Below are 12,526 nucleotides of genomic sequence, written 5' to 3'. Positions count from 1 at the left end.
TGTGTGTGTGTGTGTGTGTGTGTGTGTGTGTGTGTGTGTGTGTGTGTGTCTCCAGGACTGTCACCTGCCTCATCCCGGCTGCTGGTACACTACGATCTTCATGAGCCCCGACACTGCAGAAAGCTGAGACGCTGCTACAGAGCCCGGTTAATTGGTTGTTAATCAGAGAGTCTTCGCTTGGGAGAGATCGGCCTTCCCAGCCCCCACTATCTCAGTGTAAAGTATCCTGGGTCTGTCACCCAGCAGTCACTGCAGCCTGTGCTCATCTGTCCTCTGTGGCCTCTTGGTCAGCGCTTAGAGGGCTTCCAGGTGTCTGTGGGAGACAAGCCTTTGTCTTTCCATCCCCCTCACTCTGGTAGGCTCCAGGAAGGGGGCTGGGTGGTCCCCAGATGCTGGGGCAGAGGAGGGAAGGGAAGAGGGGGGAAGGGGTCTAGCCCAGACAAAGGGGGGCTTCCAGCTCTTGGAACTCGAGCTGAGGAGAAACCAGATCCCGAAGGGGGCTAGCCAGAAAGTGAGTGATTAATGAGGGAGATTAAGAGATTAAATTTGGGGTCTGGGTTTGGGGGAGCACTCAGCTGTCTCCTCCACAGCCCCTCACCCATCCTGAGGGCATGGACTCTTCCATGGGTCAGCCCCCCGGGAACCCACCTCCTCAGATTACCCTGAGACATTTCCCATCCTCTGTCCTCCCCTGCAGAGCCTGCATTCCACTCTGAACGTTCCACTTACAGTATCCGTGCGTCCTCAGGCCTCCCCCTTCTCTCCACCTCCTCGACCTGCCCCCAGCCAGCCTTGGCCACCCCAGACTCTGGTGAGCACCCGCTCCTGGGCCAGGCAAGGGCCCCTTGCAGCGCAGGAAGACTTACCTAGGGATTCCTCACTACTCAGCCCTCTGAATTCAGTGTGGGACCCCCCCAAACTGGCCCCCAGGGGCGGACGGTGACCTCAGGGTCATGTTGGTCCCTCACCTGTAGGGGACGGCGGGGGCGGATGTGCATGTCCAGCCGTCTCAGGAGCACTCTCCTACGTTGCTTTCTGTTTCTGTGGCTGCACTGCGAACCCATTTTGATCGGGTATGCGCGCACTTCCCGGCTGGCCCTGTGTCCTCGCTGGAAATGCCTGCGCAGCTTGCAGCCAGTGTCCAGGGTCCCCGGCCATATAGGGTAGCGGCTGAGAACACGCCCTGAGACACACTGTTGCAGAGAAGTCCCTTTTCTGCCTTCTCCAGAGACCGCGGAGGCGCTGGCCGGACCGAGAGGGGGACCAAGGTCGGAGCAAACGTTGGTGAGTCCCGGGCCACCATGCTGCCTCCCGGAGAGGTAGGCCTGATGGAGAAGAGCGTCCAGGGAGGAAGAGCTGCGGGCCTCGTTCATTTCCGCAGAGGAATCCTGGCCAACAATGGGCGGAGACCTGACAGATCCTGGGGCGAAGGGCGAGGTCCGGAGCGGACCTGCCCCCCACCCTGTGTCGACACAGGGAACAGGGAAAGCCTTGCAGAGCGCGCACCTGCCGGTGGTGCCAGCCACCTCGGGAGAAGGCCCATTGCAGACAGACAGACAGTAAGTTCTGTGGTCCCGCTGGTGCAGACGAAGCACGGCTGGCTGTTCTGCTTATGACGCCCCAGGATCCAAGGATCCAAGCGTCAGCGCACCTTCCGTTGCTCTGATTCCAGGTCCTCTGTCTCCAAACCTCCTCAGACTTCTGGGCTCGCCAACAAGGCTTTGTGGAAGCCCAAGCTCACGGGGCATGGGGGGGGGGCGCTTGGCCTGGAGTCCTGAACGCGGAAAGGTCCCCAGAACGTTTCCACGCCCCTCGCCCCCACATCTCTGCTCCAGTTACCTCCGTAGAAATGATCTTTCACTCAGAGACTCTCCACACCCCCACCCATCCCCTCCCCTTCCCCCCAAAACTCCCCTGGGTGTCCACGTGCTTAAAGCAGGAGATTGAAATCCATGTAAAACCTGTGTAGGTGCAGAGGGGCGCCCCATGGGTGCAGCCACTTAGGGTCTGGCTGCGGGCTGGCGTCCTGGGTGGTGGCTGGGCCAAGACAAGGGGGTGAGGAGAATACAGGGAGCAGGGTCCCCGGCTCCCGAAGACTAGGGTTATCTCAGGCTATCTCGAAGACTATCAGGAAGAGGGTGGGACCTAGGCCACCACAGTACCCATCCCAGGCTGCTGGCCCCACCACAGCCAAAGCGCTGCTGTGCGCATGTTTTAAATCCTGGCCACTGGCCCCCGGTCCCCTTCAGCAGCAACCCTGCTCGTGACAAGCTCGCTGCTGCTGGCTGGGCAGGGTGGGTTGATGGCTGCCCGCTGTCAGAAAGGCCCAGAACAGCCTCTACAGAAGGAACCTCGCCTGATCCGGGCCATGGCTGGTGCTATGGTGTCAATTCCTCTTTGAATGCCTCTCTACTTTCCCAAGCATTGTGGGCCTGATCCTCCTGTTCATTTATATTTTAGTGGGTTTCTATAAATCTCATTGGTTTTCTAATCACTCATACTTTGTGACATTAATTATAATTGATCACTTTTGGCAATGTGTACTCAAACTTACTGTACACTGTTTTTCTCTTTATGTACCTCGCCTAGTGGTATCTACCCTCTCCTCATCCTTTCAAGACTGATGGTCTTTCCTTAGTTGTTAAATGTTAGTAACCTGAGGGTAACCTGGAGAGAAAGGGGTTGTGGGACTACTCAAAGGTTCACCTCCACATCTGCATGATTAACTGCCTCTGAGAACTGGCCGGAGGGTTGGCTGCAAGCCGGTTCAGACTTGATGTCAATTTGTGTCATTGTCCTTTCTCCGGCTCAGGGATTGAGGACAATCTGTTTGAGTCTGTGCAGGTTTTCAGCTATTCCTGATTATTTTTCCGTGTATCCTACTACTCCGTCGTGAGCATGTACCTGTTTCTTTAGCCATTCACCCTCCGATACACCCGGGGGCTGTTTCCAGCTTGTACTACTGTAAATACTGCTGCCGGGGTACAGGTGTTTGTAGTCAGTCTTGTAGGGTTAAGTTGACCAAGGCAGGAACTGCCTGGGTTAAAACAATGTCATCTAGAGAAGTACTCAGGACAAAACAAACCCTCGGTTTGGGGACAAAACCTTGATTCTCCCGCTGATACTTCCTTCTGATGTGGTTATAGGAACAGGGTAGGTCACCAAATAAGAAACAGCGGAAAACATCTTGAAGCTCAGTTAACATATTTTGTTGCTTATGTGACGAGAAACTTCTCAGGACGAGGATGAGCCCCAGTCAGGACACCTGACCATGAGCCCCTCTCCCCTTACCTCTTGGATAAGGGTTGTCGCATCGCCCGACACTTTCCTGCCAGACAGAGCCGCTCAGCAAGTCCATGGCACAGCTCTGCTTTCTTTGGGGTAGAGACCTCATAGTGAAATTGCCCGATCAAATGGTATTCCTATTGCCAGCTTTCTAAGGAAGTGGGCACTAGCCCTTCCTGTTAACAGGGCCAGCGTGTGAGACGAAGACGTCAGCTAGGTACATTCCTGGTGTCCAGTGAACGCATCCTGAGCTCGGCACCTGCTGGGGAGTCAGGGCGGGGTTACCCTGAAGCCCTCTCCTGCCGCTCTGCACACTGGCCTTGCCCTCCTCTTGAGGTCCTGCTCTCTCAGGCACTCTCTCCTCGCCCTGGCTTCACCCGGCCTCTCAAGACAACCCACCGAGGCCGCCATGACCAGCCAGGCTTCCGACGCCAACTACGCTGAGACTTCTTTCACTCACCCAGTCATCTGTGCAGCCACGTCCACTTCGAGTGCTGTGGTCTCCCCCGTTCCGAGTGGGACACCCTCACGTGGGCCCTAAGCATTCAAGGATGGCTGAAACCCTCCCTTCCCCTTGCAAGAGCTGGTGGGTGCCTGGCTCCCGCGAGCTCCTCCTCAGAGGGTCACACCTGTAGACTCTCCCCTTTGGTAACATGTAAGCAGCCAATGATGCAGAGTAGAGAGGCCTGGTTCCTCAGTGTGAGGGAAGCAGGATGTGGTGCTGGGACACTGAGGAAGGAAGGTGGTGGGCGGTTTTGTTTTTTTTTTAAAAGTTTTTATTTCAAAAAATAAAGCCACAGTTCATTTTACATAAATATCTGGGGAGGGCGGGAGGGGGTGGGGGAGCAGGGGCTTGGCCCCTACCTCCTCTTCTCTTTTACACTGTACTGTAAGAGCAAAGGAGACGGCTAGACAGAGAACAAGGAGACGTGGTCAGTGGGCACGCACCTGCCGCAGGCCACCCCGGCCCACCTCCGCCCGGCCTGGCTCACCTTGCCGAACCAGCGGGACAGCCAGATCTGTTTCATGGTCATGTGGTCGGGGAGGACTTCGTTGTCGAAGAGCAGCTGCACCTACGAGGAAGGGGGCCGGGCAGAGCGTGTGACACTGTCCCTCGGAGTGTGGACAGGGTACTCATCTCCCCTTAGCTCCCTTTAATTCCAAAGGAAAAAAGTCAGCAGATCAGAACCACTGCCGTGGCCTCACTCACGTGCTGGGGGCTGAGCATCAGGCGATGACACAGGACCCTCCGGAGGTGGCGGACCTCCGCTCGCACAGAACACCGGACGTATTTGTTCTGGGGTTGGGGAAGGGACAGAAGAAGGTAACAGAGGGGGTGAGGGGAGAGCTATGGGGAGGTAAGTCTCCCGGGAGGCCCCCCTCAGCCCTTCTCACCTGCAGGACACTTTTATTCTTGTCTTTGCCAGAACTGTGGGGAAACAGACACACGTTTGTTCGGGGCCCCCAGCATTCCCTCCTTTCCCCTCCCAGAGCCACAGGCCTCCCTTCCTGCTCCGCCTGGCCACTCACCTCAGCCGTTCCAGGCACAGGCTCAGCTGCTCGTCGTAACGGTAGTAGTGGGCCTTCGAGTGGTCGAAGCTGCTGAAGGGCAGGCCAAGGTTGCTGAGGGCTGGCTCTGCGAGAGACAAGGAGTGACGCGGGAGGGGCGCAGGGAACACGCCCCACTTTCTTCAGAAGATGCCATTCTGGTGGCTTCTGTTGGCTCTCCGACAGCCAAGACCTTACCTTCCCCACTGGGCTGGGTGACCCGGTCCAAACCCCTTGACTGGTAGAACTCCCGAATCCGTTTCTCTTCGCCTAGTAAAGAATGACATGGTGTTGTTGGACACTGGCCAGTTGGAAGCGACTCCTAGCTGACGCTTCTGCAGGGTTTCAGAAGCAGTGAATCGCACGGGAGGAGACTGCCCGTCTTTCTCAAGAAAAGCAGCTGCTGCTGGGTTCAAACCGCGTGCCCCTGGGTTGGCAGCACAACTCCTTACCAGGCCACCAGGAACGGATGATGGGACGTGTGAAAGTGTGCGTGTGTAAAGCAGTGAGAGCTGGGATGAGACGGGGCAGCCTTGGGTTTCTGGAGCATACACTGTCCTTGGCAGTTCAGAACCCCTCCTCCGGAGCACCCAGGAACTTTCCCTCCCCTGGCAAACCTCCGCTGTGGTGTCAGCACTCCGCTGGCCTCTGCCCTACGGCCAGCAATCCCTTCACCCTCGGGGTTCCCACTAAAGCCCCTCGACACTCCCCATCTGTGCCCCCCGCTCAGAATCCGAGTGGCCACTCACTGTCCTGCAGGCCAGGCACCAGCTTGTACACGATGTCCTGCATGACCCGGTCCAACTTGAGGTTGAGCAGGGGCTGTGTCTCGTGGATCTTGATGTTACACATAGGGCAGTACTTGCTGGTCTGCAGGTACTTCACGATGCAACTTTTGCAGACTGCAGGGAGAGAGGAGGGCGGGCGCTGATGCCCCTGCTGGACGCCAGTTCGGCTCTGGGAGGGGCGCGCAGGGGCCGCCGGCTTGCGGGCGGCTGGGGTAGGGGGGCGGCCCGGCCACTCACACGTATGGAGACACTCGGTGATGGTCGTGGCGTCCACGAAGTAGCCGGCGCACAGGCAGCAGACGATGTGCTCGTTCAGGTCTTTGATCTTCACGCGCACCTCCTCCTGCGGACACGCCCTCTGTCACCTTCCCGGCTCAGATCCCTGGACCACGGCCATCGGGAGGGCCGCGCGGCCGGGGCCGGACACCCCTCGGGCCGCACGGGGTCCGCGCGCGGGGGGCACCCTGCACGTGCACCGCCGACCCTTCCCGGGGGAGCCTCCGCGACGTGGGCGGCGCAGCGCGCACGCGCGCTAACCCGGAGTTTGGCAGCCAGATGGGAAGCGCGCAGGCGCGCTCGGGACCCCCTCTGTGCGCAGGCGCACTGGGCGCCCGGCCAGCCACCGCCCGTGCTCCAGCCGGCCTCGGTTCGCGCCGCCAGCCGGCCGCGGCAGTCACCCCGCCGCCCCTGCACCTCGTTCCGTAGCGGGTCCATCTTGTACACTGACTGGAGCTGGTTCCGCAGCCTCATCGCGATCGCAATCTGGCCCCCCTGAGGAGACGCCATCTTAAAAGCGGAGCCCGGCCTGCCACTTCCGGTGCCGTGTGCGGGGCGGGACTTGTCTCCCGGCAACGGGGGCCGGGGCCTTTGCGGATTGGCGGGCCGCCCGCGAGGCCCCGCCCACGCCCCCTGTCTCCCCGTGCACTCACCTGAGCCCCGCAGGCCCCTCCCCCTCCCCAGGCCGGGGTTAGGGCGGGTGGGGGGTGATCAGAGGGTCCTAACACGCCCACCTCCCGTGGAACGCGTCAAAGTAGACGCCGCCCGGGCCCGGGACGAACTTTCCGAGCCTGCAGACGGCTGCAGGGCGCCCCTGGACAGGCCGGGCTGCCTCCTCCCGCCGCTGCCGCCCTGGCGCGGGGGGTCCCCGGGCCCCCAGGACGACGTCCCCATCCCCGGCCCGCCGGGCGCCGCGCGGCTGCGCCCCTGGGCCAGCGTCGCCCCGGCCTCCTGGCCGGAGTCGGTCCCAAGGGGTGGCCGAGTGGGGGCGAGCCCCCCAGGGACGCTGGAGCGAGCCTGGCCCCCCTGCCTCCCCCGCCGCCCGGCCCTGCTTAATGATGATGATTTAATCACCGGCGCCTGCCGAGGCCTGGGACAGACTAATGCAGAGCAGATGCCGCGGAGGAGGGAGGCCGAGCACCAGCCGGCCTCCAGCAGCCCGCCTGCGGTAGCATGGGCCCAGCTCCACGCTGCCCGGCCAGCTGATGGCCAGCGGGGCTCCCACTCAGGCCACCCCCTCCCGCCGGGCATACGGGGCTCGTGCATCTCCCCGGGAGGGGAGAGAGACGGCGCCCTGCTGCCTCCCGTGCGACACCTGCTGGGAGGGTCCCGGCGCCTGGCCCACTGCCTGCAAAGGCAAGGTCAAGTTCAGCGGGGAGAGATACAGCCAGGGGGCTCCCTGGAGGCAACGACGGTGAAACAGACCTCGGTCATGGGTCAGGAGGGGCCAGAGCTTGGAAAAGGACATCCTGCTGCAAGGTGTAGGGGTCAGGGAAAGAGAGGAAAGCCCTCAACGAGATGCATGGAAGCAGCGGCTGTAACAGTGGGCGGGAGTGTACCAGAGGTGGTGAGGACGGCCAGGACAGACAGGGTTCAGAGCGGCGGTTCCCAGGCTCGCTGGGAGCGGTTGATGACTGGATGGCACCAAACCACATCATTTATACCAAGTGCAATCGAGACAAGGGAGCCACCCCCAGTGACTTGAGATGTGGGGTGTTCTGTGGGTACAGTTTGGAGCAGCGGTGAAGAGTGTGGTGGACACAGGGAAGGGCTTGTCAAAGGGAGGAAGGAGACGATGGGAAGGAGGCCAAGGCAAGGGCTGAAGGGGGGGGACTCGGGCTCAGGGCCATAGGGAGCTGGCCACCTTCTGAAGGGAGAGGGTTCCCTTATTCAAGGAGCATTTTGTTATCAAAGTGACTTGGAACGAAGAGTCAGGAAGTTTAGGTGGATAATGATTTATTAATGACTTCTCCACAAGGTGTTCCTAGCAAACAGGATGGTAAAACTTGGTCTCATACACTCGGGGCATCTTGTCAGGGTGGGGGGGCTAGCCTTTGGAGAAAGACACCATGTTGGGGAAGGTGGAGAGGGTCAGAGACAGAGAGGAGGACCCTCTGCCAGATGGGCTGACACGGTGCAACGATGGCCTCAAACAGCCGAGGTGGCGAAGGTGGCCCAGGACAGGTCAGGGTTCAGGTCTGTTCTTACAGGGTCACTGTGAGTCCTAGTCTACTTGCTGGCCCCTGACAACAGCAGCCACTTCTCACTGCCCCTGGTCTCCACCGTCTTGATTCCGAGTCCTTTTCACCCACCACTGCCTCTCTTAATCTGATCTCGGCATGGTGAAGTCAGCCCGGTTCTGTGAAAACATACAATGGGCCGAGGGTACGTTTTCGAGGCGATGAGCTAAGGCATCTGTGATCTGGATTGCCATGGTACCCTTTAAAGATGGACAGTGTCTTGTATTATCAGCTACACCTCAGGAAAGCTACTGAAATGGCAAGTAATAAACCAGGCTGCTCCTCCGCTTCTCTGTAAGCACCTCTTTGCCATCAGAATAAAAGCCAAGTCCTCCTCAGCGTGGTCTTCAAGCCTGTGCGGCCCCTTCTGTCCACCCTCACGGTTGTTCCGCAGTCACGGTTGATGCAGGTGGACCTGGTCCCGCTAGCTCCCTACAGGGATTGCTTTCTGCTCAGGTATCCAAGTGGCTCCCTCTTGTGCTGCCACACAGAGGTAGGCGTTTCAAATCCACCAGCTGCTCCATGGGAGAAAGTTGGGCAGTCTTTACTGGACGGTTAGTTCTGAGTCAACAGCACAAAACAACGTTGCTTCCTCCAAGCTTTTACCCAGATGCCGCTTCCCTGGGGTTTTCCCTGACTGCCTGAGTCTCCTCTCTTTATCCTTCCTGGTTATGTGTGTCCATCTTAGCATTTATTATGATACATATGACACTTTGCTTTGCTTTTTTAAAAAGTCTGATTATCATAAGAGTCTGGAATGAGGGTTGCAGAGTGGAGTATACTTTGGGGTGGGGTGGGGGTGTGCAGGGGGGATTGTATACCAATGAAGGAGTTTTTCCAAAAGAAAACTTGAAAAGCAAAACTTTTCAAGGAGAAGAGTGAACTGGGGGTGGGGGTGGGCGAGGAGAAAAGTGCAACAATGAATGAATGGAAATCCAAAATATAGATGTGCATTGAAATTAATAAAGGGAAAAAAGTCTCTCCCTCACTAGCATGTAAGCTCTATAGTGGTAGGATTCCCCCCCCCATCTTGTGTTCACTGCTTTATCTCCAGCAAGCTGGGAACACATCAAGCGTTCTGGGTAAGTTTTCTGGACGAGGAAATGAATGATTCGCAGTGGTGGTGACAAAGACTTTAGAGAAATGGAAAGGGAGGGCTGTCATCTGGAATATTTCAGAGGAAGCATTAGAGGAGGAAGTAGTGAGGGATTTGGTTCGGGCTCTGGCTAAGAAGGTGAACCCAGCACCGGGGAGGGAGGATGGCCCCCAGCCCCGTGGACTTAGGCAGCAACAGAAAAGCCAGGGCACCTGGACATAGGCTGGATGCACTAGAAGTGCCAAAGCAGGGTGGAGCCTCCCAGGTGTCCGAGGGGGACAGGAGGAGAGAGCCTTGGGGTTGTTGGAGTCTAAGGGGATATAGCAGGCTGGACTCTGAAGAACATTCCAGCTTAGACGGAGTAACCAAGGCAATGCAAGAAAGACAGACATCCGTGGCTGTGAAAATCCAGAGATGGCAAATAAAACAATGGGATGGAAATCAAATTGGACATTTTTTTTAAAAAGTTGGCAACTTAGAAAAAACTTTGGAGCTCTGATGTCCCAGCGGGCAGGGCCATGCTGGTAACATAAAGTTGGTACCTCTGGTGGTTCGAACCTACCACCTGCAGGGGAGAGATGGACATTCATGCAATTCACAGCCTCTGAACACCCACTGGAGGGTCAGCTAGGGACAGTTCAGACTGGATGGCCATGAGGTGTATTATAAATGGGAAGGGTTTACATAATACAAACTCTGTCAAGTCAGAAGCGGTTAATAGGCAGCTCTCCACTGGGCTCACGAGGGTGTAAAGCACAGAGCAGGAGAAGGCTCAGAGCGTTCGTCCATCAAAGCTGCTGGTCGGTCTGAACCGGCAGAAAGGATCAGCAGCACAACTGTTGATGGGTAGACTTAGTTGTGAATGGTTACCAGGGTCGGGGCAGAGGGAAAGGCAGCTAAAAGAAATAAGTAGAAAAGGCAAAGGCAGAGCAATGTACAGGGTATCTGTCATTAATGATATTTATATGTTGTAATTAATACTATACAAGTTAGGAATGATCAAATGAAGTTGTAATTCTGTTTTAGTAGGAAATCTCTAGAAATGATCATATTTAAAAAGCCAGTATGATTTGTAAACTTTCACATAGAAACCAAATAAAACCCTCAAGCCCACTGCCTTGAGTCCAAGCCAATGACCTGACCCCCGCCCAGTGCGTGTCCAGGGGCTGTAAGTCACTGCCCACCTTTCTGACTCAGAGGAGATGGTGGACTTGAACGGCATTAAGGAAAGAGCTGGTGGGCGATCAATAAAGTAAATTATGCCATAGCATTGACCTTGGCCAGTGGCGTTCTCTGTGCAAGGGTCAGTGTAGTAAAGCCGGCTGGCAGTGTGTTCAAACAAAAGTAGACGCTGAGTGAACAGAGCCAATGAGTGTGGGTGATCTGATCAAGAGAAAGAGAAGCTGAGTTTCTTTCCAAGAAGGTTTTGTGGAGAGGACAGAGCTGGTGACACAGCTGGGTGTGGGGAGAAGTAAGGGGAGGAAAGAAATGATGACACAGGAGGGCGAGGCAAGGTCGGCAGGTGGTGGGGAGCACGGGAGGAAGACAAGGGGGCCAGCGTGAGAAACAGGTGGGGGCAACATGCAGGTAGGAGATAGCAGACAGGTCCACGGGTCTGTGTGTACCCCAGGTTTCTATGTGTGTGCCCGCCACGGGCACACCTGTGCTCATCCTAGGTCTCTGTGCCCACCGTGGGGACACGTGTGCTCACCCCAGGTCTGTGTGTGTGCCCACCGGGGGTACACCTGTGCTCACCCCAGGACCTGCACCCACCTGAGGGTGGTCTGTGTACCTGACAGTCGGAACTGGGGCCAGCAAGAACCTGGTATCTCAAGTCAAGCAGAGACTCCTAGCACTGGGCCTGCAGACGGCTCTCTTCGCCCTGACATGGGTCACTGATTGGATAGTTGTTTAGACTCCTCAGGATGTGGTTCTATGAGCCGTTTCCCTGACGGGCTCATCTGGATATTCTCTGGTGGGGGTGCCTGGGTGCTGAGCCCCAGAAGCTGGCCAGGCAGAGTGGGGCCGCCTTCACTGACTGCCAGCGACTCACTGGAGAGTACTGGACGTGGGCGGAACCACCGGGCCATGATTCTCTGAACCAGACACACATTGTGCCCAGAGTGGAGTGTAGGGCGCAAGGGCTTCAGAGCTACAGACCCCAGACACGTGTCCTCTCTGTGCGTCCTAGGCTTCCATTGTCCCTCACCTCCTCCCAGGACCGCCTCTCAGAGTTTTGCCTAAAGAGCAGAGACCCCTAATTTGCCTGCTCCCCGTCCCCCCCTCCGTGGCCTTGTGTCCCCTTTACTGCGGAGGAAGGGCGCTGGGAATCCCGTCCACCGCTGAGTGAGGGGCTGCGGCGGCTGCCTGTTTCCCCCCCCTCCCCCAGATAACACCCTGGCTGTGGGGGACTGTGAGCTGACAGAGGAGAGCGGGAAGACCTGGCCTGGAGGAGGCCGTGACTTAGTGTGGAGAAGGTTACTGATTCTGTTGGGGTCTGAGTCAGTCATTTTGCCGGCACCTAACACCGTCCGCCTTCCCAGCACACACACAAACTCGGGGTCCCCCACCTGGGGGCTAACCCTCCTTTGGGAGGTCTGGGAGGCCAGTGGCTTTGGAGTGGAGGGGGGGTCTACTCCCCTCTCTTAATCGCCCTTCTCAGACACCCAAGGAGCACTCCCCATTCCCAGGAGAGATGGACCCCTCACCCTGCCCCGGGCGCCAGGCTGCCGGCCCATCTGCTGGGGAGAAAGTGGGGCCAGCGGCTTTCCCTGGGGACCCCGAGGGCGGTTCGGGAGGGGAGCCCCACCCTCCCGTGGAGAGCCTCGCGTTGCTGGGCGGGGGGGATGCAGCGGGCCGGGGTCCTCGTGGCGGTCCGCGGGGCCCCCCGCTGCTCTTTCGCGCCCACCAGGCCCGGGATGGCCCCTCCCCGCGCCCGGCTTCACCGGCTCGGAGGCGCCAGGGCCCCCCCCGGGGGCGGGCCGGGCCGGAGAAGGTAATGCAATTGCTGCCCAGCTAACCCGATTAGGGCGGCCTGCACCGGGCCGGGCGGCGGCAGGGGCGGGTCTAGGGCGCGGCGCCGGCGGGGGTCCCATCCTTGGGAGGAGGGGCGAGGGGGGTTCGCACACTGTCAGCTCCGGGTCACAAGGTCATGGAGGAGCCGCTTCCCCGCTCCTCCCCCCACGGTCGGGGCAGTTTCTGGAGCTCGGGTGGGCGGAGGATCAGTGGGGTGCAGGGAGGCCAGGACCCCAAGACCAAAGTGCGGGCTCGCTGTCACTGTGGCGATTTGCCCC

General features: G+C 58.4%; 1 protein-coding gene across 1 annotated transcript; it reads right to left on the bottom strand.

Moving 5' to 3' along the window:
- Positions 1-4,048: 4,048 nt before the first annotated feature.
- PCGF1 (polycomb group ring finger 1) lies at positions 4,049-6,427 on the bottom strand. Its single transcript, XM_006880832.1, has 9 exons — positions 6,315-6,427; positions 5,859-5,964; positions 5,583-5,735; positions 5,032-5,103; positions 4,816-4,921; positions 4,681-4,714; positions 4,496-4,582; positions 4,278-4,358; positions 4,049-4,193 (listed from the first exon to the last, which is right to left on the bottom strand). Exons 1-9 carry the CDS (start codon positions 6,405-6,407, stop codon positions 4,146-4,148), a joined length of 780 nt encoding a protein of 259 aa, XP_006880894.1. The 5' UTR covers positions 6,408-6,427; the 3' UTR covers positions 4,049-4,145.
- Between the last annotated feature and the right edge of the window lie 6,099 nt (positions 6,428-12,526).

Source organism: Elephantulus edwardii, unplaced genomic scaffold (genome assembly GCF_000299155.1).
Source record: "Elephantulus edwardii isolate Elephantulus edwardi_28Jun2011 unplaced genomic scaffold, EleEdw1.0 scaffold00011, whole genome shotgun sequence".
Taxonomy (NCBI): Eukaryota; Metazoa; Chordata; class Mammalia; order Macroscelidea; family Macroscelididae; genus Elephantulus; species Elephantulus edwardii.
Note: the sequence above shows the minus strand (reverse complement) of the source record. Positions and strands in the feature narration are given on the sequence as shown.

Coding starts and splice junctions, on each gene's coding strand:
- PCGF1 (XM_006880832.1), bottom strand. CDS start 6,407: ATGGCGTCTCCTCAGGGGGGCCAGATTGCGATCGCGATGAGGCTGCGG. Junction 5,965..6,314: donor TGGACCCGCTACGGAACGAG/GTGCAGGGGCGG, acceptor GCGTGTCCGCAG/GAGGAGGTGCGCGTGAAGAT. Junction 4,715..4,815: donor CTGTGCCTGGAACGGCTGAG/GTGAGTGGCCAG, acceptor GTTTCCCCACAG/TTCTGGCAAAGACAAGAATA.